This window comes from Chelonia mydas, chromosome 5 (genome assembly GCF_015237465.2).
Source record: "Chelonia mydas isolate rCheMyd1 chromosome 5, rCheMyd1.pri.v2, whole genome shotgun sequence".
Taxonomy (NCBI): Eukaryota; Metazoa; Chordata; order Testudines; family Cheloniidae; genus Chelonia; species Chelonia mydas.
This window is the reverse complement of record NC_051245.2, coordinates 51,206,739-51,233,647: the sequence shown is the minus strand read 5'-3', so window position 1 is coordinate 51,233,647 and position 26,909 is coordinate 51,206,739. Positions and strand designations below refer to the sequence as shown.

Genomic DNA, 26,909 nt, shown 5'->3' with positions numbered 1-26,909 from the left:
CTTGAGATAGATGCTTCTGAAATATTCTCTATACATCTAAATAAATATGTTGGGTTTATGACTAAAACCACTCTTTACAAAATCAGGCACGGAATAGAGTTGGTTGCAGATCTGAAGGGCCAATACATTCCAATAAATACTGATGTCTAGTACTTTCTTGAATACAAAGCTTCTCATCTGATCATTGTGCATGGAATCGAAAAAGTGAATGCTACAGGTCAAAACTTTGCAGTCTACAACCTTTGGGTGCTATGTCTAATTAATGGACCCATATCTATATATCCCTGACCTTGATTATCTCCTCTTTGATTATTCCTTTAGGTATCTATATAAAATTCCGATGACAGTAGACGATGAATTTTCCACAAATAACAATAGCTTACACATCACCTGAACTCCCTTAGACTCCTGCATAAGTGAATCCTTCTAGATTTGTGGATGCAATTATGTAAAGGTTAAACTAGAGCAGATAAAACATATGACTGATATTGATTTGCTGATCCATTTAATTCAGTGTAACCATTGACTCAGATAGTAACAACTGAATGTACTAACTGTGGGCCTTATCCCACATCCACTGAAGACAATGAAAGCCTTTCCATTGACTTCAAAGTGAGTTGGGTCAGTTTCTACATTTGACCCTTTCTTCTGCTGAAGGGATGAAATAAACTTACAGAAAACTAACATGTTTTTATGTTTACTGCTCTATACCAAGTAATACGCCTGATATGTTCTGCAGATCATGTTTGAAACAAAGAATGGTAGTATTAATATGTATTTGTTGTAACTAGGCTGACCAGATAGCAAGTGTGAAAAATCGGGAGAGGTGGTGGGGGGTAATAGGAGCCCATATAAGGAAACGCCCCAAATATCGGGACTGTCCCTATAAAATCGGGACATCTGGTCTCCCTAGTTGTAACAAATATAAATTGGTTCTTCATGGTACTAAAACCTGATCTTAAGCAAATGTTGGACGGGCAGACTGGCATTTTGTGCCAGTTCAGCCTATTTTTAAGCAACCAATTAATTTTGATCAAGTTTTCTTGTTTTAGAACCAGAGCTGTGGAATGTCCTAATTCTTCTAAAATGTTGTTTATATGACACCCTCAAAATGCTCTGACTGCAACACTCAGACTGACTGTGCAAATCCACATTTTTGTCTTACGGGACGTGATCATCTTCATCTATGAGAGTGTGCTTTGGCTGTCATAGCCTAGAGGACAGCTTTATCATGTGCCCTGCAGCTTGTTGCTTACTCCTGCTTATTGTTCAACAAGGATCTTTTTGAAGTGCCTCACTCAGTGAACCACTTGCTCCAGAATGACTTCACCAGCATGTCTGTGTGTTGTTGGGCCTGATGAATCGTCTGACGGCAATGCTCTCCCAACAGGAATTTAGGACATATCTCCGTGAGTGCAAGGAACCCTAAAATAGCTCCATCTTTAACTAGAGTTTAGAAAGAACATATTCTATTGATTAGCTTCTTTTCTCTAAAATTAAAAAGAGGGTTGATTACTAAATCTCGGTTTGCAAAAGATTTGCCAAAATATTCTTTCAGGATTGACTTTGGCCCAGTAGCAACATGGGTAGCTCACTACCACCTTCCTTCTTGCTGGGAGCAAGAGCAAAATTAAAACTAATTTTGGGTCCTCTAACCCTGGCACTGCCAATTGATAGCATTGTTGACAAGATGAAACCTTAATCTCCCACAGGAGGGAGAAGTGAAAATTACGTCTCGTTTCTAAATACCCCTTGCACTGTTGGGTGGCTTCCAGCCAACATAATTTATATGTATTTTCAGGTATAGAACCACCATGTAGCTGTGACTTCCATGTCTTGTAGGGGAGACGGACAGGATTTAGTTGTAAAGAAATTAGCCTAGAATTAAAGCATGTAAAACCCATAATCTCTCTTTTAGCTTAAAGCTCAGCAGGTGAAGTATGGGAAAGCCTATGGCCAGATGTCTACAGCTCCACCACCACCTCAACAAAGTAAGTCTCATGTCAAAACATAGAAAAACATTTGAGATGCCACAGTTCCAAAGATCCATCACCATTTCGCTGGGGTAGGGGATGATATTAAAATGGTCTTTATGTATGTGGAGAGTATAAACAAAGAGGAGAAGGATTTTTATGATGGCACAAGGGGAATAAAACTAGGAATAACTGAATAAAATTAAGACAAGGAAAATTTAAGATGAGAATCAGCAAAGACTTCTAATTGTGGAATCTATTTATACTGTTGCACATACTTTCTAAGGAACGGATGGGAGCTGTTTTGCCAGGGACACTTAATACAGACTGAATAGACCAACAGAAAATACAGGATAAGGAAAAATATCACCCTTTGAGGGGATGAGCTAGGAGATATTATTAATCTTTATTTAACCCTAAGGTTCTGTTACCAGTTCCTCGTTCAGTGTTTGTAAGGTGGCTGTAATGAATTGTTTTTGTAATATGAGAGCAGACTCTCACCACGTTCATTCCCTCACTCCCATGGGAGATTTTTCTATTTTTCTGATTTCCAAGACATCTTTTGACTGGCTCTCAAGAAATAAGCCAGAGAATGGCTAAACAAGCCGTCTGATTATATTTTTTCTTTGATCAAATAAATCATTTGGTGAACACTTTTAGCTACTATACAACTAAACAGGACAGAATTGCTGAAAGAAAATACCAATAGCCTGAATGAGACAAACACCACTCTTCTAAATATAGACTTTACAGAACTGTTGACTTCTAAGTTCATAGGACTCATTTCCATTGCTTCTCAGTGGTTCTTTTTCATCTGCCATGTCACTGTCTTTCACTTGTACAAAATAGGCAGGAGAGGCTTTGCATTCACAATGGCTATCAAGAGACTTCAGGTGGATCAACATATGGAGAGCATAGGCCAGGACTAGAAGCAGAATCAGTGACATAATCAAGCCCATCAAAATTGCTGGTGAGAAAAAGGATGCACAATCTTTGGCATAAGCAAACTGTCCTCCTTCAATGTTAAAGCCTTGAATCTGTTAAGAGAGTAAAAGGATTTATATTAAAAATCCTCACTTTTCTGGTTAGGGGGCACTTCATGATTTTGCTCCTATTACTATGTAAGAATTTTTAAGCTAATGGTTGTATATAAAAAATTTTTATCTAGCAGCACTGGCTGGATTTGATTCATTCAATTTATTCATGTCAGTGTTTTAGAAACAGCCAGTTATTCTAATCCCCTTGGCTTTGGGGCCCAAATGATTTGCAGTTTGATTTTAAACAAAATCTTCTGTGATCACTTTTGAGAGCTAAGTCAAATTTAACTGTAAGCTTGATAACTCTGGTTTACATTGTTTGGTAGGAGTCTGATTATACAAACATGGACACAGGTATCCAAAAAATGACCAAGAAAACACTTGCCTACATCTAATAATTAGATAGTGGGACCCGATTCAGTCCTTGTGTATGTGGATGCAACTCCACTGAAATAAGCAGTTTTGCATTCACATCTGGTCTGAATTTGGCCCACACAGACTATAAATTTCACCTGCAAACAAGTGAGAGTTACTTTAACTCTAGGGTGAAGTAAATATGCTGTGCAGTCATGCATAGAGAAGACAGATGGGATTGGCTGCCTGTCTCAGATTGCTCTGGGGGTTTAAAGACCTTCCCCTCTTTTGTAGCTACCCTCATCTTCCCCTTCTTACCTATCCTCTATTTATTTATTTTGCTCCTCCCTAGCTGAAGGGTCCATTCCTGGGTGAGCTTATCCCCTAATTCTGATAAGGAGATGGGGTCAATGACTGTTGTAAAAAATCCTCCTTGAACTGACCTCGGAAACAGACCCAGGTGTGATCTATTCACAGAATGCTGAACTATGGAACACTTAACTTTCTTTCCCAGCTGATTGACAGTCAGCTGGAGCAGCAGGTCCTATGCAAGGACAGTTGGAGACTTGCTGACAGTGCTCAATGAAGGCTCTACTGAAGCTGGTCTTACGAGCCCAATTGCCAAATACACAAAGAACCATTTGTCAACAAAGGTACAGAGATGTAAAGCAGAAGGTGACACTCCTATGTGTTGTGCTGAAGTATATCCCTAAGAAGAAATTAGATACCAAACCAGTGCAGCCCTTCATCTCACTTAACATGAAGTTAAGTATGAGACTTTAAATCTTCTTTTCTGTTCAATTTCTACTCCTTCATCCATCTCTGGAGTATGTCATTGTTTTCTTGGCACCAAAGCCTAGAGGTGCCAGTCAGCACACCTGTGACATTTTCTTGGCTTAACTTCATCTTATTACCTGGAAATCGATAAAAGTGACTTCCCAGAGCCTGGACACATCATTTGCGGAGCTGGGAATCAGGAGTGCATCATACCTCTGCAAGCTGCTCACATGTTCACAGTGATAGGAATAACTTGCTGGAGCATATATTCTGGTTGCATTAAATGTCGCTTGCACAGAATGGTTGTAAAGCAGCTGTATTCTGTATAAATTAAACCAGTTCTGAACAGACAGCTTGTAATAACTGCTTGTCAATAAAAATCTGAAAATAATTTTTTAAAAAAAGAGAGAATTAGTAAAGTTGCAAAAGTGAGGACATATATTGTTGAATCCAGCATGTAGAAAAGCCTTACAGGACTCATTGAAGTCGACAGATCTATGCCAATTTACACTAGAGAAGGATCTGGCTCTTTCTGCCGCTATATGGGAGACCTGAGTCTGGAAAATAATTTTTGATTCCTTCTTGCTGCAGCTGAAGAAAATCATTGGTCATCAGGACTGGTCCCAGGCTAAGCAAGGGAGTCACAAAAATCCTGAGCATCTTCTGACTGCCTAATTATGGAACAGCACTAGGGGAATATCATCCATTCTGCTTCCCTCCCTGCTGTTACAGATCATATGCTGCCCAGATAGCTGACTGATGAGAGGCAAACTGACAAAGGAAAACAAAGTAAAAATAGATGGAAGAAATTCCACTGGTTAAAAAACTTAACTCAGCCAAGCAATGGGTAAATTAGAAAACATCATATTGCCACTAGCTTGCGCTCCCGTGTAAATATAGTTTTCCAAATCACATGTAGCTCTGAAGTAGGGGCCAGGTTCCAGGGAGGTAGCACCGTGGATTAGTGGTTTGGAAGAGGAAAGGGGAGCTGGGGAGAAGCCAGCTGGATGAAAAGCTCAAGCCCAGGGTGGGCACCAGTAAGTTAACATGTTTGGTTTTGTTTGAGGGTATTTGAGTTCTGCTGTGTAAACTGGGGAGAAAACTGCTACTCTGAAAGAAGAATAGGATTGAAGAGGAGCCCAGGGGGGGCTGAAGACATTGTATGGATGAGTAAGATTTGCTGAACACTGTCTATTTTGGGGACACTGATACTCTGGAAGGGTTGAGGCTGTAGATGACCTGGCTGGAGGGCTGAGTCACAAGAAGCAGTGGACCATCAGCAGGCCCAGCTAGATGAGGGGAGCCTGCAGTGCAGCAGCGAGGCCACTTATCTAAAAAAAAAAAAAAAAAAAAAAAAAAAGGGGGGGGGGGGGAAATAAAACAAAAAGAAAATTTATTTAAATAGGCAAACTCCATAAAATATAATTGTCTGCTTTATACTTCATTATATAATTAACAAATCTGACTCACAACCCTTGCTGATACATAATCCTTCTCACAGTTAATTTCCCAGACAGCTTGCATTACAAGTCATTCAGTAGACATTAACGTTTGATACTCTAATAAGTGTCTTTATCCTTATCTTGTAAACCTACCTAATAACAAGCCCCTTGAGGTTGTCCATGTCACCAAACTTAAGTGAAAGCCTAGATCAAAAAGAAAACAATGTCAAGTTGAAATGCAAATCTAAAGGGAAAAAACCAAACTGACATTCATCAAAAGATCAAAACATGGTTATAACAGACAGTATTTTGAGGGTTTATTCAAATCCCACTGCAGTCAATGAAAAAACTTCAGGAATGAAATCTTGGTCCCAGTGAAGTAAATGGGGATTTTGCTGTTGCCTTGAGTGGGGTCTGGATTTCACATTAGGAAAGCACTTAACCACATGCTTCACTTTAAGAGTGTAGTTAAATACTATTGACTTCAACATCAGTGTACCTAGAGCATAGTCAGATGAGATATATGTGTTCCTTCCCAGATCTATATATATTTAGAAGGCATTTATCACCTTGGTATCTCAGATACAAGTATTTCATTAATGCAATAATATAACCCATTCTTTGTCTCATAGACCCTGCTAGAGTATTACAAATCCATATGATGGCTGAGTTCAAAGTGTTGCATTTATACAACATCACTGAATCAGATTAAAGATGTTGATTGTAGCAGAGCTCTATCCAGCTTATTGTCCAGTCAGTGAGGACAGCTGTGGCTTACCACAGTAAGAAGCATTGTTAGGTCAAATTTAAAATAGAGCCTTAAAAGCCGTTTGATTATGTAAATATTGCTCCAAGTACCATCTTTCTACTTTCTCACAAGCTAACAGATCCAACATTTCATTACTCTGTGGCATACAGATTTTTTATTTAACGATGCCATTTTGCATCTTAGAAACCATTTGTGTAATTGACTTTCATTGTTGACATAACGTTGTGCTTTTCTTTATCTAAGATTAGATATTGTTACCAGGGCTGGCTCCAGGCACCAGCGTTCCATGCAGGTGATTGGGGCGGCAGTGTTTCCGCCGTGGTGGCAATTCGGCAGCGACAGGTTGGGTTTTTTTCCACTGCTTGGGGCGGCAAAAATGGTAGAGCCAGCCCTGATTGTTACACTGTGAATTACCATGCATACACATACATCACTTTAGAACTTAAGGTGGAGGGAAATTAAAAGCATGATTAGTCAGACAATTTAATACTGGCTCAAGACTGGATGGGTTTCAAGTGCAGAACTAATTTCTTCAAAGGTCACTTAACTCACTATCCCAAAATTCGGTCCAGTGAGCAAGGAGGAGGATTTCAGACCCTCACTTGCTTAAATTATAACAAAATCAGACATAAATTGTGCCAATCTGATTATACCACACAGTTGAACCTCACATTAAATTCAGTGCCTGGGACAGGACTCTGTGCATACAATAATCTACCTCTGTGTTTGTGTTACACATATAGTAAGTCCAAACACATAAGAGGCCAAATCCTTGGTTACAGGTCCAGATGCTTTGTGCTGATCTAAAGGCAGAGCAGAGGATTCCCTTAACAAAGTAGGGATGTAAGAGCCTTGCTAGAAGTGGGAGGGGATGAGGTGGAGTACACAGAATTCTGCTTTATCTGCAGCCTGCAAAATTTAGAGCAGCCCTTAGGCCCAAAATCAGAGGAGCAGAAAGGGAGCTTCCACCCTTCCCCCGCTCTCCTCAGCAGCAGCAAGTGGAAACAATGCATCTCAGAATCTGGCCCAAGGTTTCTATTTCGCAATTCCTGTGAGGCTAATGCTGGATTCAGGAGCCTGATTATCTATTTTCTTATCTGCACAGCATAGATTTCCACACGCAGGGAATTCAGTTAATACTTAAAGGCTGACAGAAGCACACGGACCAAAAAGGCTTTCTGTTAATATATAGCAGGACTCTAGCAGAGATTCCAAGGATTTGGTCAGAAAGTTTACATAATGCTCTGACATACATCTCCTAATGCTGACTAGAATAAAGTGATATTTTTTTCTTGACTTAGACAATAGCCCACACTAACAGGATACACATCTTGTAAAATTTATCTCCTGGCCCTTTCCAGCAGGTTTTTCCATGGGAGCTGAGGCAGAAGGCTCTATATTCTAGTAGCCTACTGTTATTTTATTTGTTGACCAGTAAATTGTCCCAAATATTTTTATTTTATAACAACAAATGACTTTAAACTGCCCTTACAGTCCAGGTTTGTTGTGAGAATAAATACACTAACAACTGTGAAGCACCCAGGCACTAAGGCAAGAGGATCCATGTATGTACCTAAGATTGATAGAAAGTTACAGGATTTTGTTTTCTATTTATCTCCCTATTTACTGTAAAGTGAAACCAGCTATTTTGATTCCATTTGAAAATGCTGAATAGATGAATTATTTTAAATCACTGATTTTTTTCAAACTGTGCATTGCCTTTCAAACCATTTCACATTTGTGCAGTTTTCTACTGGGATACGGAATTTACTGAAATGGTCCATGTACATTAGGAGGTTGCTGGCTCTCCACTGGCAGACAGGCTTATTGTTTTGAAATGCGTCACTTTTTTTATTTTGAAAACTAACATTATTTCTTCCTCATTTCTCTCTATTCCTTCCACAACACAGCTCATTCATGAGTCAGACTCCGATTATTTAGAACAGCAACTGGTTTTCAGCACAGTTATCCGTCCTCTACTCGATAGCATAGATGGATTTTGCTGTGTTAATTTGGCACTTGTTGAAAAGTTAATTATTTCAGCTACCATGGCCCAGTGGTGACGGCACTCAGGAAATGTGGGTTCGATTCCTTGTTCTGCCATTGGCCTGCTGGGTGACTGCATGTCACCTTCTGTGCCTCAGTTTTCCATTTGTAAAATGGGGACAATTATTCTTACCTTCTTTGTAAAGTGCTTTGAGATCTACAGCTGGAAAGTGCTATATAGCTAACTAGTAATATTACTATAGCCACATACAGCTTTACTTGCCTTTGCTTATTAAAGGTGTGATTCTTCCACCCTTATGCTGAATAGCATCTTACGCAATGGTGCAATCCCGTAGATTTCAACAGGACCATGTGTGGACTAAGGGACTACTCCATGTGAGTAAATGTCGCAGATTAAGGGTTGAATTATGGCCAGACCTTACATAATCACCCTCTACCACCCTTGCACAGCCAGTATAAAGGCTGCTGAGAATCACAGTCCCTGCACTCAGGGCAGCGCAGAGGCTGCTCCCCACCCCGGCTAGCCACTTTCCAAAAAGGGCATGGGGAGAGCGCAGAGCATATGCGGTGAGGGCTCAACCCCCACAAGCAGAGCTGGCCGGCCACACAGGAAAAAGGATGCCAGCCACCCCGTTAAAGGGTTAAAGAAAATTAGTCTTTTCCCCCAGTGTAACAGAGGGAATTCTTAGGAGGCATTGTGCCGCTGGAGCATTGTAGCTCCATCCCATATTACAATAGGCTGTGCCCCCAGAATTAACTAGCAACCCCGCCAGTGCCTGATGCCATCACGGAGTAGGATGTAGTCTTACATTGCACTGTCTTCACTGCAGTTGGAATCTCCAACATCCACGGTTGCATGAACGCCAAATGTCTTCTCTGTCAAGTCCAGCTTCGTGTGATTTTTAAATTTAATCATTATTCTCCTGGCCCAGAAAAGAATGCAGGGACTTCCATTAACGGTGACATTCACAGGGCTGTGCGGCAATGTCCTCCAAGAGTCTCTTTCGGATTGTCCTTTTCTGCTCAAGTTGTAACTGACCACCTAATAAACCACATAAAAGATTGTTATTGCAGGAATTACTCTCCACATCACATAATGAACAATAGCATTGGGATAGCACCCAGTGGGTCCAGTTCTCAGCTGCAATGAGCTCATGCTCAGTGCTACTCAGCTGGGGAGACAAAGATGGTTCTACACACCATTTCCATCTCCTCCAGTCCTGGTGATGGCAGAGGTCCACACACACAAGCATAGCAAGAGAGCTGATGTAACTTACATTGACTGTAATAGCCTCCTAGAGACTGGACGTTCCCACCCCAGCCCCTCCTATCCATCTCCAACCCAGCACAGAACACCCCTTACATGAAGGCGTGTAGCAAAGCTGGCATAGCCAGTTGTACACCGAAAGGGGATTCCCCTACAACAGGACACTTCCCAGCTGCACCTTTAGGGCAGTTTTAAAGTCCCCTTTGTTCTGCTGGAGCATTGCAAAAGGGATTTAGCTTGGGTCAAGGATCAGGCTCTACATGCTGAAAGTACTGTACAGACATCAGCCAGTTTAGCAAGGGAAGCAAATGAGGCTGCATGTGTGTAATGGAGCAGAATCTGGCCCAATACTGTTTTTAAACAAATGCAAATTTTTAGATAGCTTCTACATAGGACCCTGGTCAGAGTTAGGACTCCCTTGTAAAATTATTAGTTTATATGTTTAAAAATAGGGAGTGTTGCATTTTGTCTCAAAGTTAGGACATTGACTACAGGTACTATAAAGATACGGAACCCTCATGGTCAACTTCCACAGTCAAGCAAAGCTCCCATGGAAATGCCTATAAACAAATAAAAATGTCAGTGAGTAAAGATTTCAGTATTTAGCTCTAACTCTTAGACAATGAGAATTTTTTCCAGTGTGCAGACCTGCCATATCTGAATATGATAATATAGCTGTAATTTCCATGGAGCTGCATCTGTGTAACTGAGAATGGAATTTACCCACTAGGTCTTGTTCATATGAGACAAGTATTCTGTGTCCCAATCACACACATCATTTTATCAGACTGGATAGCTACAGTTAAGCAACAAAGTCTTGTCTTGGCTAGTAAATTTAGCATACCAACTCTCCTAGCTTAAGCCTAAAAGACTCCTGTGCTACTTAGTCTGACATATGGCACAACAAGACGGCCTGAGTGTTGTGATTTAAAACAAGAAGATGTTTGCAGAAGACAGGGAGAGAACTTACAAAACAATCACCAACAAATATCATTGATTACTATATTATTATGACAGTATCTTGAGGAAAAGAAAAACCTGTCCATCTTCCCTGTTATAGTGCAGAACATTTACATTTACTCATTAGCTTGCTTAGATTAAATTGCAACATTTGCAGAATTCCTGAAATGTAAACCTTATTTTCTTAGGTGTGTATTGGGACAAGTCCTATGGTCCTTACTCAGGCAAAAGGCCCATTGAATTTAATAAACCAACAGTTTTTCCCTCCGTTTGATATTCAGCACCAAGTCATACAGGCAAAATCCTGCATCCTATGCTCAGTGCCTCTACATAGGTGTCAATACTCTGAACTCTCATTAACTTCCAATGGATGTTGAGGTGACTCAGCACCTGCCAGGAACTAATCAGCAACTAGCCGGATCAAGTCATTATGACGAATATCTGACTACAGTGTGGGAAATCAGTACTGTACCACAATAATTAGACAAGGTTGATCGTTATCTCATGAAAATAATAATTAAAATACAACTAATTATGCCATGAAATAACTTACAATCAGTTTCCTGATACTCCATACCTGTGTAATTGCTACTTGTTTTAAGTTATGTTTTGGCTTCACACCACCCTCATAATGTCGGTCTGCAGAAGAAAGAGAGTTATGAGTATAAATGGAAAACGAGTGATACGTTAAGAATGCACGATGCTGCATGTCCTCTTCCAAACAAAGATGGACTTTCAGCCAATGCACCTTTTGAGGGCTCTATAGATTTATGAAATATATTTCAGTTTGGGGCAAAAAATACTCATACACTGAGCTCATCTTTGCCCATCACAAATCAATTTTCTAGCAAATTTACCATTGCTGTACATCTTTTTTTTTTTTTTTCCCCTCTTAGAGACATCCGGCAGCCCTTATTCAGGTAAAATGCCAATGGAAAAGAACTTCAGGGTTTAACCCGTGGTGCTGTAAATTCATCCACCTTACATCCATTTAAAAGGAGTTCCTTGTTTCTTCATGCTTTGGGCCACATTTTCAAAGGAAGGTGCACTCAAGGAACATGCATGAGCCTGCATGCACAAATGGGGATTTTCAAGCCTGTGTTGGATAAAGATACACATGAACTGTAGGCGAGTGAGCAATTACTTGACAGATTTGCACAAATGCAAGGTTTTGTGGGGACAACACAATGATGTTAGTTTGTGTGTATACTCTCATTGCAGCATCCTTTGAATATTTGGCCCTGTATGTTTTCAATTGATGCCAAAAATGTAATATTTTATTTTGTTTTTATCAAGTTCACACCCATTGCTCTGGGGAAATCCATACATTTTTTATTTTAACAGGGCTAATTGTTTAACTGGGAATATTTAAGGAGGATTTTACTGTGAAGTGTGTATAATACTCTTATTCCTTGCCAGAGCTCTCAATGACTTCAATGGAAATTGCGTGTGGGATTCAAGGGCATACTATGCAGCTCACAGAGACAATATCAGTGCATGCCAATTCATTTAAAAGCCTTACCATTTCTTTGGGGCAGCTCTTGGTCTGAAAATGCATGTGAACTGAAACAGAGGAGACAGAGAAAAATCTTTAGTGTACAATATCTGTATTTAACATTTGAACCAAGTTTCCTGAGGAGAGTTCCACTTTGTAATGTTTCATTCAACAGTTGTGCACTCACATGCAAAACAGCCAAAAGCCAGCATACCCAGGAACGACAGTCATCCCAATATCGGAGGCTCTTTTGATGTAGCGTGAGCTCCTAAACCCTCCCATCCCTACTGACAGAACGGAAGCTGTGGCCAAGGAAAGGTTAGGGTTCCCCCCCCACCTCCATCCTCCCCAATGACCCTAGCTTTCTGTATCAGCCCACTGGGGATATTGTCAGCTATTTTAATTTAGATCAATCTTCAGATTCCTCCAAATTACAGTGGGGGACTGACTGGTTCACAGCCAGCCCAAGATCAAGGGGGAACAAAGCCAGCGCTGTGCATTCCTCAGCATCAGCACATTTAGGAAAATATACAAACCCTAAAATACTTTTTCCTACTTCAGGAAAGAGCAAACATAATCCCCCAGATATACGGCTATACAAAGGAACAATCCTTCATGGTGCCAAACATCCTCCCACTGAAGTCAATAGGCAAGGTTCTTGTTACGAAAAGCTCAAGAAAACGTTGAGTGAATGCCTGCCTAAAACTACTGTCAGTCTCCTGAAATTTACAACCTGTCATTAGCCTCCTAAAACATTTAGGCCCAGACACTGAGTGGGTTTCATTGGTACAGCTTTATTGCGGTCAGTGAATCTGTGTCAATTTATACCAGCTGATGATTTGGCCTGTAGGATCAAATCTTTTATAGTGGTCAAAGCCCAAGCAAACAGGCTTTGTGCAGGTTTGCTTCATAGCGTATGGGGTGGAATCATCCCTCCCAATCCCATGGACACAAGTGTAGACACTCCTACACTCTCAGTCCTCTGGTAGCCTCCTCAGCAATTGTGCCTCCCTGTGGTGGATTGATTGGTCGATCTGCTTAGATGCTGATCCACTGGCTATGTGCCCATTTCTCCTGAGGCCCACTGCAAAAATATTCCTTTGTGGGTGGAACCAAATGGTCTACAGTTCCACTGCATGCAAGGGCTGATGATCCCCTTGCACTGACTCTCCACAGCCTGTCCTTCTGGTTTCCTGTGACGTGAAACCATCTCAGTTCACTCCATGTGTGACTGGGGAGGGACAGAGCAAAGGAGTTTCTCCTTAGCCACTTCATCTGAGAGCATGTGTCCATGGGTTGTTTTTTTTTCCCTTGTGTTTATTAGATTTAAATCCACCATGCAAGTAAGTTACAAATAAGACATTTCTAAAGGCTAGTTTCTTGAATGGTATTAAAATAAGCATGGCAGGCCAGTGTCTTAGCTGCATGATGGCTGGCCATTTGGTGGATCCAGCCCCCTGAGGATTCCTCCTGTGTAAGGGGGGTGGGGGGAATCTCTGGGCATAGCAACTGTAGATCACGTCTTACCCCCATTCAGAGCAGGGGTGTTCCCAAGGAAAAGGAGGCATGTCTAGGGTATCCCTATGCCCTGGCGTTCTCTGGCTGCCAGAACAATCACTTGGGGCTAATGGCAGCAAGGCCTAAACTAAAACAAACAATATATTCTAACTTACGCTGAGGGCTACCTCCAGGTCTGGAGGAGCATAAAGGTGTCTTTAAACCACCTTTGCAACACCTCCCCTCCTGCTCTTGTGCCAAGCCCAGCTCAGGCAGATCAGAGAATCCAGCTACATTCAGTGGTAAAACTTCTAGGGTGCCTAACTATGCACCTCTGTGGAGCCAGAATTTCATCCTTAATATTTATTAAGGAGGCTTTGTCTTTATACCTGTTCCTCCCCAATAAGTGTGTGTATTTTCAGGCATACTCAGTGTAACACGGAATAGAACCATTGTGTTCAGTTCCAAAATCCTCAAACCCGAAGGGAAAACTGAACAAACTAGAGTGGATTCTGTATTATAGCTTGTCACTTTGTCCCTAACTACAAGGACTGGTGAACAGCTTTGCTCCAACCACTGTGCTGACTGCGCTCTGCTGCAATAGGAGGAAGCAAGAAAACAGCAGCCATTCTTCTCAGAAACTGTAATAAACCAAGTACAAAAGCCAGCTAAGCTTCCGCTCCAAGCCTGTGACTCTAATTAGGGCTGGAAGAACCTACTTAAAATCCACCCTAGATAGTTTTAATTAGATACAATGACCCAAATTCTGCTCTTAGTCACACATGTCCAATCCCACTGACTTCAGTAGGGTTGCACACTTTCAAGAAAGAGCACAATTTGGCCCACTATTCTTCACTTGCTATTCTATACTCTAGGTTAATGTTGTTGAGCAGTATTAAACAATGTCCAAGTTTCACACCAGAGGTGAGCATATTTCAGTAGTTAGTGAAATTATTCTTGTCTCCTAATTAACCAAAGGTTGGTCAGATCCCTTGAAAGTAACGGGCACCAAGCATGACCCCACTCTGCCCCCTCTTTTGGCATCTTGGTCCACACAGAGGAGCAGGAGCAAGCATCTTGCTGTACTCTCCAGAGTGCAGACACTGCTATTGTGGGAGACTCTTGCAGAGCTACACAAGGATAGGGGAAATTTCTTACATTGGCCTACACAAAGGCTGGTGATGGTCTGGCCCTGCTGCATTTATCAGTCCCACACACCAGGCTCCAACTTTTCTAAAAGTTCGGTTTGATGAAAGAAAATAGCCCTAAATCTCACACATTGTTGGTCTGTCATGAGAAAAGACTGGGGTGGGCCAAATCCTGGATTGTTTCCTCTCTTTTTAGTTAGTGGTTACTAAGGTAAAACTACCACTCAAGTCAATAAAGGAGCAGAACATCGACTTGAGGATTTGACATATTTTTCTTTTCTAGTATTCTAACATTGTATCTTGTGGCAAGCAACAGCAATGCAAGAGTTATTGACATTTTTCATGGTAATGTATATAAAAACGAGGGGAGAGGAGAAAGCCCCAAAATAGGCATGCCAAAAACTTAAAGGCAAATGACTTACCATACAGTTATTTTACTGAATATAAAATTTAAAGTTCTAGGCCCAGTATTTCCATTCAGACTAAATGTTCATGTTAGAACACTTTACTGCAAGGTTGCAAAATTCAATTAATTCCCTCACATAGTGGGAGCGGGCTTTTTATGGGCTAGTAAAATATCATCTGCCTCTCCACCCCCCAGAAGTCTCGCATCCCAAATGGGGCTAAAATGAAGACTGTGTCAAGTAAAAAATGAATACGTTTCTGAGGAAGACTAACAATATGCAACACCAACTCCCATGTCAGAAGAACAGGCAGGATAAGGGACATACTCACATGTGGAGTCATGCATATGTTATGTCCCTAACAGAACGGTCTGAAATTGGACTCCTCAAGGCCCATGATTTCAGGTTGGAAGCTTGTGACAAGTACAATTTAACGCCCATATGTCTCATGCAAAAATGTACCAAAGCTGCTCATGCAGACATCAAGATTCCTCTCTCAGCAGAAAGACACTCAAAAATAGATGAATGTGCACAGGCAATGAAACAGTTGTACCCCAGCGAGGAATTCACTGGCAAGAGTGATGTGTGAGACACTGCTGAATACCATACTATGACAAATACCATCAGCCACATGACCATTTCCATTTGGGAGGTAGGTAGCAACGTGGCGGGCATGTCAGTGAAGTGACCTTCAGTATATATTAAGGTGTGTGCATCTTAGGCATTTATAGAGTGCCAGTCACCATAGCAACTAGGAGCCTGAGATTTCTTCATTATCTATTACTTCTCATTACTGCTTACATGCAGGCAAGTGCTATGTAAATTTCTCTCTTTTTCTGAGAAACATACTTGAGAAGATAGTAGTTATGGCAATACCTGCACTCTTCAGTTTCCCTTGACCCTGGTCAGTCTGGTTTTAGGCCTGTGTATGGGACAGAAAGTGCACTGGTGACATTGGTTGATGATCTCCTCCCAGCATGTTTATGCTGATTTTATTAGATCGGTCAGCTGCTTTTGATGCAGTTGATCATGAAGTATCATTGGTATGTGTGAGGTCCCTGCCAGGAGGGGGTGGAAACACTTGGATGTGGCATTGCTGCTTCTTATACAGAAAGACCTAGAGGGTAATTATAGGCAATTATTCCTCCACACCAAGGACTCTCTTGTACAGGACACCACAGGATTCTGCTCTGCTTAGTGTATATGATGAGGCTTCCGGGAGAATTAGTAAATAGACATGGTCTGTGGTGTTTGCAATACATTGATGATACCCAGCTGGGTATCGCCATTATATCACATCCACTAGAACAGAACAACCCTGTGTCTGCAGCAGATTGGGACTTGAATACAGGCTAGCTGGTGTGAGACTCAATCTGGACAAGGCTGACGTTCATAGGCTGGAAAGATTATTCAGGTAGAGTTCAAAGTGCTGGTTTTGCCCAACTAAGTCCTGAATGGTTTGGGCCTGAGTTACCTCAGATCTCTCCTCATGCTACACTACTGTGCTTCTGATCAATGGAGGAGGCAGAGTTGAAGCCACCTCAGTGTAAAAGAAAGGGAGCTGCTTGCAGGGCATCCCTGTGGTTTCCAAGAGCCCAGTTTGTTATCCTTCCAAAGCTCATCTTTTTCCATAGACATCTGAGGAGGGAGCAGGGAGGATGCAGGTTGGGAGGGGATGTTGAATGGTTTATAGCAAGATTAAGTTTATGGCAGGATTTGCTCTGACTGTAAATGTAAGGGGATATAAGCAATTCTACTGGTTATTGTAAATAATATTTTGTAAAGGCACTCACAGCTTGGAATGTGCACTATCTGAATGCTGTCTCTGAGTCGGGCAGATGTGGCTCTCCAAAACCCTACCACCATCAGATCGGCAGCATTCAAATTCAAAGGACAAGTTGGGGAACTCGAAGGAGATCTGCTGGAGCAAGGCTATCCTCATAATATTGATGGGTAGATCTCAATGTGTGGAGGATTTTGGCCATGATGGACCATTTGGAGCATATTTCATGGCTCTTCTGCTGCTTTTTAAACTTGCTGCCAAAACTGTAGGTCAGAAATATCATGGGGAAAACGGTGTGCAAACACAAATGAAAATGCCTTTAATCATTCTCAGGGCTCACACTAGACTTGTGCATAACAACATTCTGAGTAATAACATTGTGAATGTAAATATGACAGACAGCAACTAGCTGAGACTATTGCTTCTGGAGCTCTACTAGTGGCTGAAAGGATCATGAGCTAGAAATTAAACTATAAGAAACTCCACAAAGAGTGAATAGACCTGCAACACATTTGGAGCAATTTTTAAAAGTATAATGAAATAACCCCTGAATTTATGGTCACTTTTCCACCTATTTTAAACTAAATACTTCAACTTCAGTATAAAATATAGTTCATGTGTTAAAAACATTGGCCCTTCTTTAGAATTGCAAATCTGAAAATAACTGCTCCATGTCCAGAGTATATGTCTGTATTGTATGCTGAAATTACCATTCTAAGTTTGTCAGGAGCCCAACTGAAATTGGCTTAGCCCTAATACAAAGCACTGGAATGACTAATCACTATGTAATACCCAACTAAATAAGATTATATGAATAAAGAAGTGCAAATTCCTACTTATCAGACGACATTATCAGTCTATAAGGTAATGAAGTCTTTTTTCCATCTGAAAAAGCTCATGTAAAAGTTTCGGGCCTACTAATGAAAACCTTTATGTGAGTGGCCCTTATTCACATGTGTAAGCCTATTGATTGCAAAAAGAATTAGGAATGATCAAGTGAGGAAGAGTTTGCCATGTGTAGTTTTCATTTCAGCAGATAAGGCAGTTTAAGGGAACTACATTATTAACACAAAATACAATCTATAGTATTACTACCGAATACTATCACTTGGAAGTGCAGATTATATTGGATAACACAATGTTCAAAATAAAATACGCTCCTGTAGTATCTTCATTACTCCTTAAAAACATATCAAAAAGCAGTGCAGCCCACTAACGTTATCCAACTTCAAACTGTCTCACTATTGCTGACCTAGCGCACTAGTTTCAATTATTTACACAATATTTTACTAGAAAATAACATTTCAGCCACAGGTAAATCAAACGTAATGCGTAAAAGAAAAAAGTTTGCTAGTGGACCATACAGCCACGAGCCGGATTCTAATCTTAGGGTACAAATACACCACAAGTTAAGATGTGATTGTAGAGTGGTAGACATACCTTTCCTAACTTTAATCCAGCTAGCATGGGTAAAAATAGTAGTGAAGATGGACTTCAACCCAGGCTAGCAACCCAAGTATGTATCAAGGGTCCCTGGCCTACTCATGCCACAATCACACCTTTATTTGCAGTGTAGACGTACCTTAGTTACACCAACCACAAGTAACTTGACTGAAGTTAATTCACTTACACTGGTTGCACACCAGTGTAAGTGAGATCAGAATCAGGCCCAAAATGTAGGTTTCTTTAATGGAACCCTCTTACTGAAAAATATTTTATTAGAGGGTTTTTTTTATTTCTTATCATTAACAAACAAATCCCTACAAAGATAGTTAGTTTTACAGAGGGAAGCAATCATGCCTTTCAAATTATACTGTATTATTTTTGTAGTAATTTCACAGGAGGAAACATACCTTTCAGAGACCCACATTTAAATAATTATTTTATATTTTATTGAAATTTCACAATTAAGGACTTGGTTCTGCAGTTCCAACTCAGGCAAAACTCCCACTGACTTTAATGGATTATGCCTGAATAAGGACTCTAGGACCAGAACCTAAGAAGTGACAAAAATGTAGAGCTTTGTTTTTTTAAAAAAAAGAAACTGAGTTCAGTATTACTCTTGGTGACTTAATATACGAAGGGTATGATTCTGCTTTAGTCAAAGACAAAGCTTACATTAACTTCAGTGGGAACAGGACTGGGCCTTAATTCATTAATTTTTCTTATAAAATTTGTGTGAAAACTCAATTAGTTCCATTCTGTTAGAACATCTTATGGATCAAAGAAAAGTGAAACTGTTAGGGAGGCACTAACTAATTTGGAAATTGCCAGATGAGAACAGAAAATAAACTATTTCAATGAAAACATATTGTAGTATTTATAACTGACTCACAGATCTCTTAATACAAGCTTAAGCAAATCACCACATGCTATGTTGCCCAAAATATTCAGACTTTATTACCAGCTGTGATCATCAGCATATTTGATCTGAATGTTATTAGTGACAGTGAGACATTATGCAAATAATTAAATTTGGCTATTTTCACTTTTATAATGCTTGGCTTTAGAAAGGACTCTCTCTTTCTTGTCATTTTCTGTGCCCTCTATTTATACTATATAAAAAAAAATAGAATGCACTCAAAGACAATGGCAAATACAAATACTTAGGATTAGGAACAATTTTGTCAGTTTAATATTTCTTGAAATGTTGAACCTAGATTTCAATAATATTCACTTTACCCCATAATGGAATATTTTAGCACCCTTGTTTCTTGGCACCTCTGCTGCTATTTTATTTATAATTCTGTTTTAACAACTGGTTTGGAATGAAAAAGTGAGAAAAGCATTACAATGTAACCAAGAGAGAGATCACTAGGGCATATGCCCTTTTAGACCATTTTAGGCGTATGTATAAAATAATTTGAAAGAGGTAACATTTCATATCTTAGAGTTGAAAAGGTTCATTTCTGCATGAGTTCTAGATGTTTTAAAACTAAAAATATTCTAATCCTGTGCTGCCATGCTGAACTGTGATCAAATCTAGTTGCATAAGACACAAAGTAAAATTACAAAACTACAACATTTAAAACATACATTCAGCTTCACCAAAGTAGTTTGCTGAAATGTATCAAATTACTGACCTTCCATCCATTCTTACAAACATTTGGTCCACAGAGACTGAAAATCCTCCACATAAAAAGAGGAGTAAAAAGCTAAAAGTGATGTTTTTTTCCATGGAGAAAGGAATCTACCTCTCCTGACCAAGCACATCTGTTCTAGCAAAGAGATCAGAGCCTGTATTCTCAGATATCATGTGATGGATAGCACCTCCAGCCAATAGGAAGCAACATTTCCTACTGCATCAGTTGGCATGTACTATGTAAACATAAAAAGCCTTTTCTAAGCTACTCTCCCTGACATACTCTATTATTCATGTTAATGAATGATTAGAAAAGAACTGAGTGCTTGGGTCCTAATGAGCTAGGAAGTGAGCTGTCTTTTAAGAAAATAAATAATATTTAAAAAAAAAAAAAAAAAAACCCTCAAAGCTCAACAGAGCCAGTCACAGGTTACTCATTGTTTTAGTTGACCTCTCCCTTGAAAATGCCATGAAAAGGTTTCAGAGTAACAGCCGTGTTAGTCTGTATTCGTAAAAAGAAAAGGGTGATTTCAAATAACAATGTGACTTTACTGTCTGTAATCACACTCAGCTGAGAAGGTCACATTTTAATTAATTAAGCCTCATAACACCCTTGAGAAACAGTTAAATATCCCAAATTTACGGATGTGGAAAGTAAGATAAAGAGAGGATAAAGACCTCTTTTGGGGGGAAATGGCACCAATTTGTGGGTGCTCTTTCTATTTTACTAGGTTTTATAATCATAATTAATTTTAAAATTTACAGAATTGTCAATTGATTTTTAGATGCATTTTGGAGGTTGCCAATTTGAGATGCCCGAGTTCCTTTGGATCCTTGGGGATTTGCCAGGGTTGATAGCAGGACCTGCAGCCTTATCCACGGGGATTCAAACCTTGCCATCTTTTGGAATGATGTGGGGGATGATCTGGTGCAAGCAAAGCAAGTGGTCAATTGGCAACCCACTCTTTTACACACTCTGCGTCCTATGCAACCTCTGCAAAGCAAGGGATGACCCTGTCTCCCTCTACAGTTGCAGGACCAGACAGAGAGGCAACTCAATAGTCCCTCTCTCAACCTCTTTTACAGGAATTTACGAGTCCCACTTTTGTCTAGCACCCCTCAAATCATAAGGCTGATCCCAATTCTTTATCACTTTCATATTTTTTCCAGTTCTTATTCTCCACAACTGTTGCTCTCTCTCATTCCATGTTGTTTCTTCCTCGTTGCTCCCCTTCTTCTCTGCTCTCCTCTCTATTCAATATTCTCTCTCCACTCCCTCATTTCTTCATCTCTGACCCTGGAGCCCCCACCTTTCTCTGTTCTTCTCTCCCCATCCCACCTCCTTGGGACACTCTCTCCTTTCCCGCAGAAATCTTTGCCTTCTTTTCCCTTTTTGAGTTGACCCCCCCCCCCCAATCCCTCTCAGCAAAGTGCCTCCACTCTCTTCTCCTCACAGGGCTTCTCCTTTCCCTCCTCAGAGTTTCTTCCTTTTCATCCCAAAGAGGCTACCACTGTTGCTGATGACTGAGGGAAGTCCAGGCTCCCCCTTGCTCAATCCCCCATGCCTCTCTCTTCTCCTACTTAGGGAGCTGATGCCCCGGGAGGAGGTTAGGTTCCCCCTTCCTCTATCCTTCATGTTCCAGACAGAGACTGCAATCCATCCCCGGGCACAGAGCAAAAGGCAGAGACTCTTTGTGGCCCTCCCCACTTACACACTCACACTGGGGGCCAATCACAAGCCACCTCAGATGAGGCCCAATCTGCGGAATATATATACTATCCCATATTACTGGGCGGCTAATATCGGATATCTGCTGATGTGATCACAGAAGTAAACCCTACTTGACTGATTAAGGGCTCCAGTCTGATGCATTCTAGATATAAGATTATGCCGGGGGCTTTAGCATCTGCAACCATTAAGCTCAAGGATTTACCGTCTTTAATTATTTTTTCCTAGAGTGATACAAAGAATGTACACTAATCTTAAAATCTCCCGCCAGCTTGTGTTCAGTACTGCTACTACTACCAATTAGGGGAACCCCAGATACTTCTTTTGTGAGAATCCCAGCATGGAAAAAAAAAAAGAGAGAAGGAAGTGCAGATATAAATTGATATGCAAGGCCTGGCTGAAAACAATATATGTTTTCTTTGAAGCACACAGATGTTTGTGGCCCCAAATATAAAAGAAACATTGCAGCAAAGAAATGCAGGGCCAGATTTTGGTTTTAAATTATACTGAGGGAACAAGAAGGGGCCACATATGTATTCAAAAATGAATAAGAACAGCCGTTAAAGTTATAGACCTGTCAAACTTTCTAGGACCCATAATCCCTATCTCCTGGAAATGAAATTCTACCTCCTGCCTTCTTTACAAAACTATTTCAAGCAAAAAATAAGACACTGCTAGGTTTCACCCTTGTATCTTTCAGAGATTTCACACACGGACTGCTATTTTCTAACTGCTCTGCAACATATGGCTTGGGAGGGGGAGCTGTGAAAGAAAAATGCTAAACTGAAAACCAGTATGATATAAATCACTAGATTGGGCATCCTATTACAGCAGTTTGTTCTTTTGTATAAAGACAAGACTTTGGAGAAACATTTGGTGGGAGAATGATTCCTAAACAACAGTAGGTAAGCCAGGACTAAGTCAGTACTCACTGAACCAATAACTTATCTTCTAGCCCTTTTAGTTTCCAAAATGTGAGATTCCACCCCCCCCCCCCCCGCCAAAAATTACATTTCTAGTCCTTATATTTCCTGAGTCATATGCTGCCAACATTTTAGCTGGACTGCCACAGAAAATGGCCTTCTTAGCATATGATGAATACTGTGTTACAAGAGTGCATGTGATTGTAGAGAGAGGGCTGCGTATTCATTTGCTTGATAAAAATGCTTTGGCATAACCACAACCAAGAAGAAAGGCAATTCCACCTCACTTATATTAAGCTTCACTTTGTTCCTGAAAAGTATACAGTACTGACTTTTACACTGGCTATACGCTTAAGACATACGATGATGATACCTACCTTTAACACTGTGCTGTACTAATCTGAAGTATGGGTCGTGATTAATACCTTCCAGAGCAAATACTGGGCATTTCCTCCTCCTCTGGGAAATTTTTTGATAATATCTGGCATTCAATGCAAATTGCACAATCCACACAAAGAAAAAAATGCTCTTAGAAGTATTTTTATGAGCTTCAGTAATAAGTAATTTCCGGAAAGACTGAATGAACAATACCAGAGAGGGTTGAACTCCACTGGAAACAGACCATCCCTGACATGTTTGTCCAGCCTGTTCTTAAAAACCTTTAATGATGGGGATTCCGCAACCCCCTTGGGTAGCCTGTTCCAGAGCTTAACTACCCTTATAGTTAGAAAATTTTCCCTAATATCTAACCTAAATCTCCTTTGCTGCAGATTAAGCCCATTATTTCTTGTCCTGCCTTCAGTGGACATGAGAACTATTAATCACCTTCCTCATTATAACAGCCCTTAACATATTCTCCCTATTCATATCAGTCTATTACTGACAAGGCTGCAGACTTTAGAAGTGATTATTTATTACCTGACACACAGCTCAGATGGCACACCAGGGACTAGGTCGCTGGGAGCCAAACAGTTTATAAAACAGGATGCTACAACCAAAGTCGATGACAGACTACTATAAAAAGGTGCATGCTCTTAATTTATTTATATTCCATTAATAAGTATTGGGCCAAGGAGGTCTGGTTTTGCCACACATAATGAACCGGCTCCAGAAATGCTACATAAGAGCATGTAAGAACCTGGTCCGAATGTACAGTAGCAAAAATTAATACAAATTCTAGGAAAAGGCTCCTTTTGACCAACCATTCTACCCACATGCTGCCTAACTCTCACTCCCACCATAAACTGGGATTCTGTGTCAATTCATCGCTCCACAAATCAGCTTCATTCCCTCAGCAGCTTGTTTCCCACACACTTACACCCCGGGCAGGGCAGGCAGTGTGGCCCTGAGCACTGGGCAGGCAGTGCAGCCCCCAGGGCCACCAGCCCTGGAGCCACCAGGAGTCCCTGGCCATAGGCTGGCTCCCGCTAGCCCCAGCTCGGCCACAGGGGAAGAGTGCCATTGGGAATCAAGAGAGTCCCTGGGGGCGGAGCATGGGCGGGGCCATTTGGGCTGTTTGGAGAGGCTCAGCCACCCATGGACCTCCCTCTGCCAGCACCCTCTCTAACATGCACAAATAGCACAGCCCACCCTTAGTATTTGCCACACAGACTGGCCCCTGTTCCTTGCTAACAGGCCTCCACAGGATGGGAACTCTCAGGCTTGCAGAAATTGAAGGAGCTGATTTCTGAATCAGAAATAAACCAAAGGCAACCTATGTTTCACACTGGAACCACAACTGCAAAGGCAGGCACCCAAATTTGCACCCCACTGCTCCCTAAAACACACAAAAGTGGAGGTAATCCAGATCTGTGGTTCTATTTCCCATCCACCAATACTTTGAAAAGGAGAAGCATCCCACATCATGGGCACGAGCTAGCACCAGAGAAGAGAAATGGCCCATTATTACCAAGTGTGAAACCTTGGGCTTGTCTACAGCCCAAGTCCAATCCCTAAAAAGAAGCAAATGAAATATAAACTCATCCTTTCAATGGCAACTCAACAAAAATCTAATGTGGGAGACAAGGATCCACAGATATGGCAAGCCAACGAGAACTTCTCTCGTCTTATGAAGATCATGGTGAGGAGGCTGACGAAAAGATTGCTCTAAGTGGAATGATTGCATGTATAAATGGCTAGTTAGGTTCCTTGGCCTCCTTTTGAAAAAAAACTGATCCCCAGAGTGAAGTTTAAAAGAAAACAATCCAGCAATGTTAATTAGCGTCATCCACTGAGAATAGACAAACATAGGACATTAACTTGATGAACGTGTCTAGTTGCAGAGCATATAAGAACTCATTGACCAGTTTAAAGAAGCAAAGAGAGGAGAAGCTGAATGAATAAATTATGCAGGGCAAAATTAACTCCCTCAGCTATAACAGATGGAGATGGCTTGGGTTGTTTTTCTTTAACCATCCTTCATGGGCTCAGTATCGCTAACTTTTGTGATGTTATTGTAAGTCTTATAATATCGGTGTTTTTCTGGTAAACTCAACTCCTGGACTCGTGAGTGTCAGGGTTCCCTCCCCATTCTGAACTCTAGGGTACAGATGTGGGGACCCACATGAAAGACCCCCTAAGCTTATCTCTACCAGCTTAGGTTAAAAACTTCCCCAAGGCACAAATTCTTCCTTTTCCTTGGAACAGTATCACTGCCACCACCAAGTGAGTTAGACAAAGATTTAGGAAAAGGACCACTTGGAGTTCCTGTTTCTCCAAAATATCCCCCCAAGCCCCTTCACCCCCTTTCCTGGGGAGGCTTGAGAGTAAACAAGGTGAGCACAGACCAGCCCCTTGGGTTTTTAGGACACTAAAAACCAATCAGGTTCTCAAAACCAGAACTTTATTATAAAGAAAAAGTAAAAGAAGCACCTCTGTAAAATCAGGATGGAAGGTAATTTCACAGGGTAATCAGATTCAAAACACAGAGGATTCCCCTCTAGGCAAAACTTTAAAGTTACAAAAAAACCAGGAATAAACTTCCCTCTTAGCTTAGGGAAAATTCACAAGCTAAACCAATAGATAATCTAACGCATTTCCTTCCTATTACTTACAATTTGTAATCTTAGATGCTTAGTTCAGGTATGGCTTTAGGAGATGTATTTTCCCTACCCTGGTTCCTCACTGTCCCGGAGAGGAAAAAAAAGAAGCACAAAACAAAAACCTTCCCCCACAGATTTGAAAGTATCTTCTCTCCTTATTGGTCCTTTTGGTCAGGTGACAACCAGGTTATCTGAGCTTCTTAACCCTTTACAGGCAAAGGAGGGATTTTATGCTACCCTTAGCTGTATGTTTATGACAGTGGGTATGTGAGAATCTCATCTGTACCTAAAAAATGTAACTTTCTTTCCCTTGTGGTTGTGGAGAAAACCTGGAAAACGTGACCTCCCAAAGGCATAAACATGAGAAGGTGAATAGACATCTGAGTGTTGTTATCTGGTGAGACTGTGTGCTTTGTAAGCCAACCTCGTGATTCTGGGGACCCTTGGCTCATGCTTTCTGAATGCTTGGGGTTGGCAATGCTGCAATATGAGACCAAACTAGAAGATAATAAGGTGATAAGTAAGTCAGCATGGATTTGTCAAGAACAAATGGTATCAAACCAACCTGTTAGCTGCTTTGACAGGGTAACAAGCCTTGTGGATGGGAAGCAGTAGATGTGGTGTATCTTGACTTTAGTAAAACTTTTGATACTGTCTCGCATGACATTCTCATATACAAACTACCGAAATGCAACCTAGATGGAGCTACTATAAGGTGGGTCCATAACTGGTTGGCAAATCATTCCCAGAGAGTAGTTATCAGTGGTTCACAGTCATGCTGGAAGAGCATAACAAGTGGGGTCCCGCAGAGATCAGTTCTGGGTCTAGTTCTGTTCAATATCTTCATCAATGATTTAGATCAGGGATTCTCAAACTAGGGGTCAGGATCCCTGAACAGGTCACGAGGTTATTACAAGGGACATCACGAGTTGTCAACCTCCACCCCAAACCCTGCTTTGCCTCCAGCATTTATAATGGTGTTAAATATATAAAAAAAATTAATTAATGGGGAGGGGGTCACACTCAAAGGCTGGCTATGTGAAAGCGGGGCTCAGGTTACAGGCTCCCCGCCCAGGGCTGAAGCCCTTGAGCTTTGCTTTAGCCCCCCTGCCTGGGGCGGTGGGGCTTGAGTGGGCTCAGGCTTCAGTCCCCCCCTCCTGGAGTCGTGTAGTAATTTTTGTTGTCAGAAAGCAGTCATGGTGCAATGAAGTTTGAGAACCC

The 26,909-nt window shown here is 41.0% G+C and overlaps 1 protein-coding gene across 7 annotated transcripts; it reads right to left on the bottom strand.

Moving 5' to 3' along the window:
* Positions 1-684: 684 nt before the first annotated feature.
* Positions 685-26,480, bottom strand: LOC102942631 (V-type proton ATPase subunit S1-like protein). 7 transcript variants are annotated; one of them, XM_043546810.1, is made up of 9 exons: positions 19,997-21,246; positions 16,007-16,052; positions 12,109-12,149; positions 11,164-11,225; positions 10,141-10,186; positions 9,169-9,401; positions 5,737-5,787; positions 4,279-4,522; positions 685-3,010 (listed from the first exon to the last, which is right to left on the bottom strand). In XM_043546810.1, the coding sequence occupies exons 5-9, from the start codon at positions 10,144-10,146 to the stop codon at positions 2,708-2,710; spliced, it is 837 nt and encodes a 278-aa protein (XP_043402745.1). In that variant the 5' UTR covers positions 10,147-10,186; positions 11,164-11,225; positions 12,109-12,149; positions 16,007-16,052; positions 19,997-21,246; the 3' UTR covers positions 685-2,707. The 7 variants fall into 7 exon arrangements, with proteins under 7 accessions (XP_043402745.1, XP_043402742.1, XP_043402746.1 ...); XM_043546807.1 differs by lacking the exons at positions 10,141-10,186; positions 16,007-16,052; positions 19,997-21,246 and adding exons at positions 11,444-11,682; positions 25,701-26,480 and having other exon boundaries at positions 11,140-11,225; XM_043546811.1 differs by lacking the exons at positions 16,007-16,052; positions 19,997-21,246 and adding an exon at positions 25,701-26,480.
* Between the last annotated feature and the right edge of the window lie 429 nt (positions 26,481-26,909).

What these genes read in the sequence shown, in the direction of transcription:
- LOC102942631 (XM_043546806.1), bottom strand. Translation starts at nt 20,091, where the DNA reads ATGGAAAAAAACATCACTTTTAGCTTTTTACTCCTCTTTTTATGTGGA. An exon ending in GGAGTATCAGGAAACTGATT is followed by an intron (nt 9,402 to 11,139) that starts GTAAGTTATTTC and finishes GTGGTTTATTAG; the next exon opens with GTGGTCAGTTACAACTTGAG. An exon ending in CTCAAGGGGCTTGTTATTAG is followed by an intron (nt 4,523 to 5,736) that starts GTAGGTTTACAA and finishes AATTATTTTCAG; the next exon opens with ATTTTTATTGACAAGCAGTT.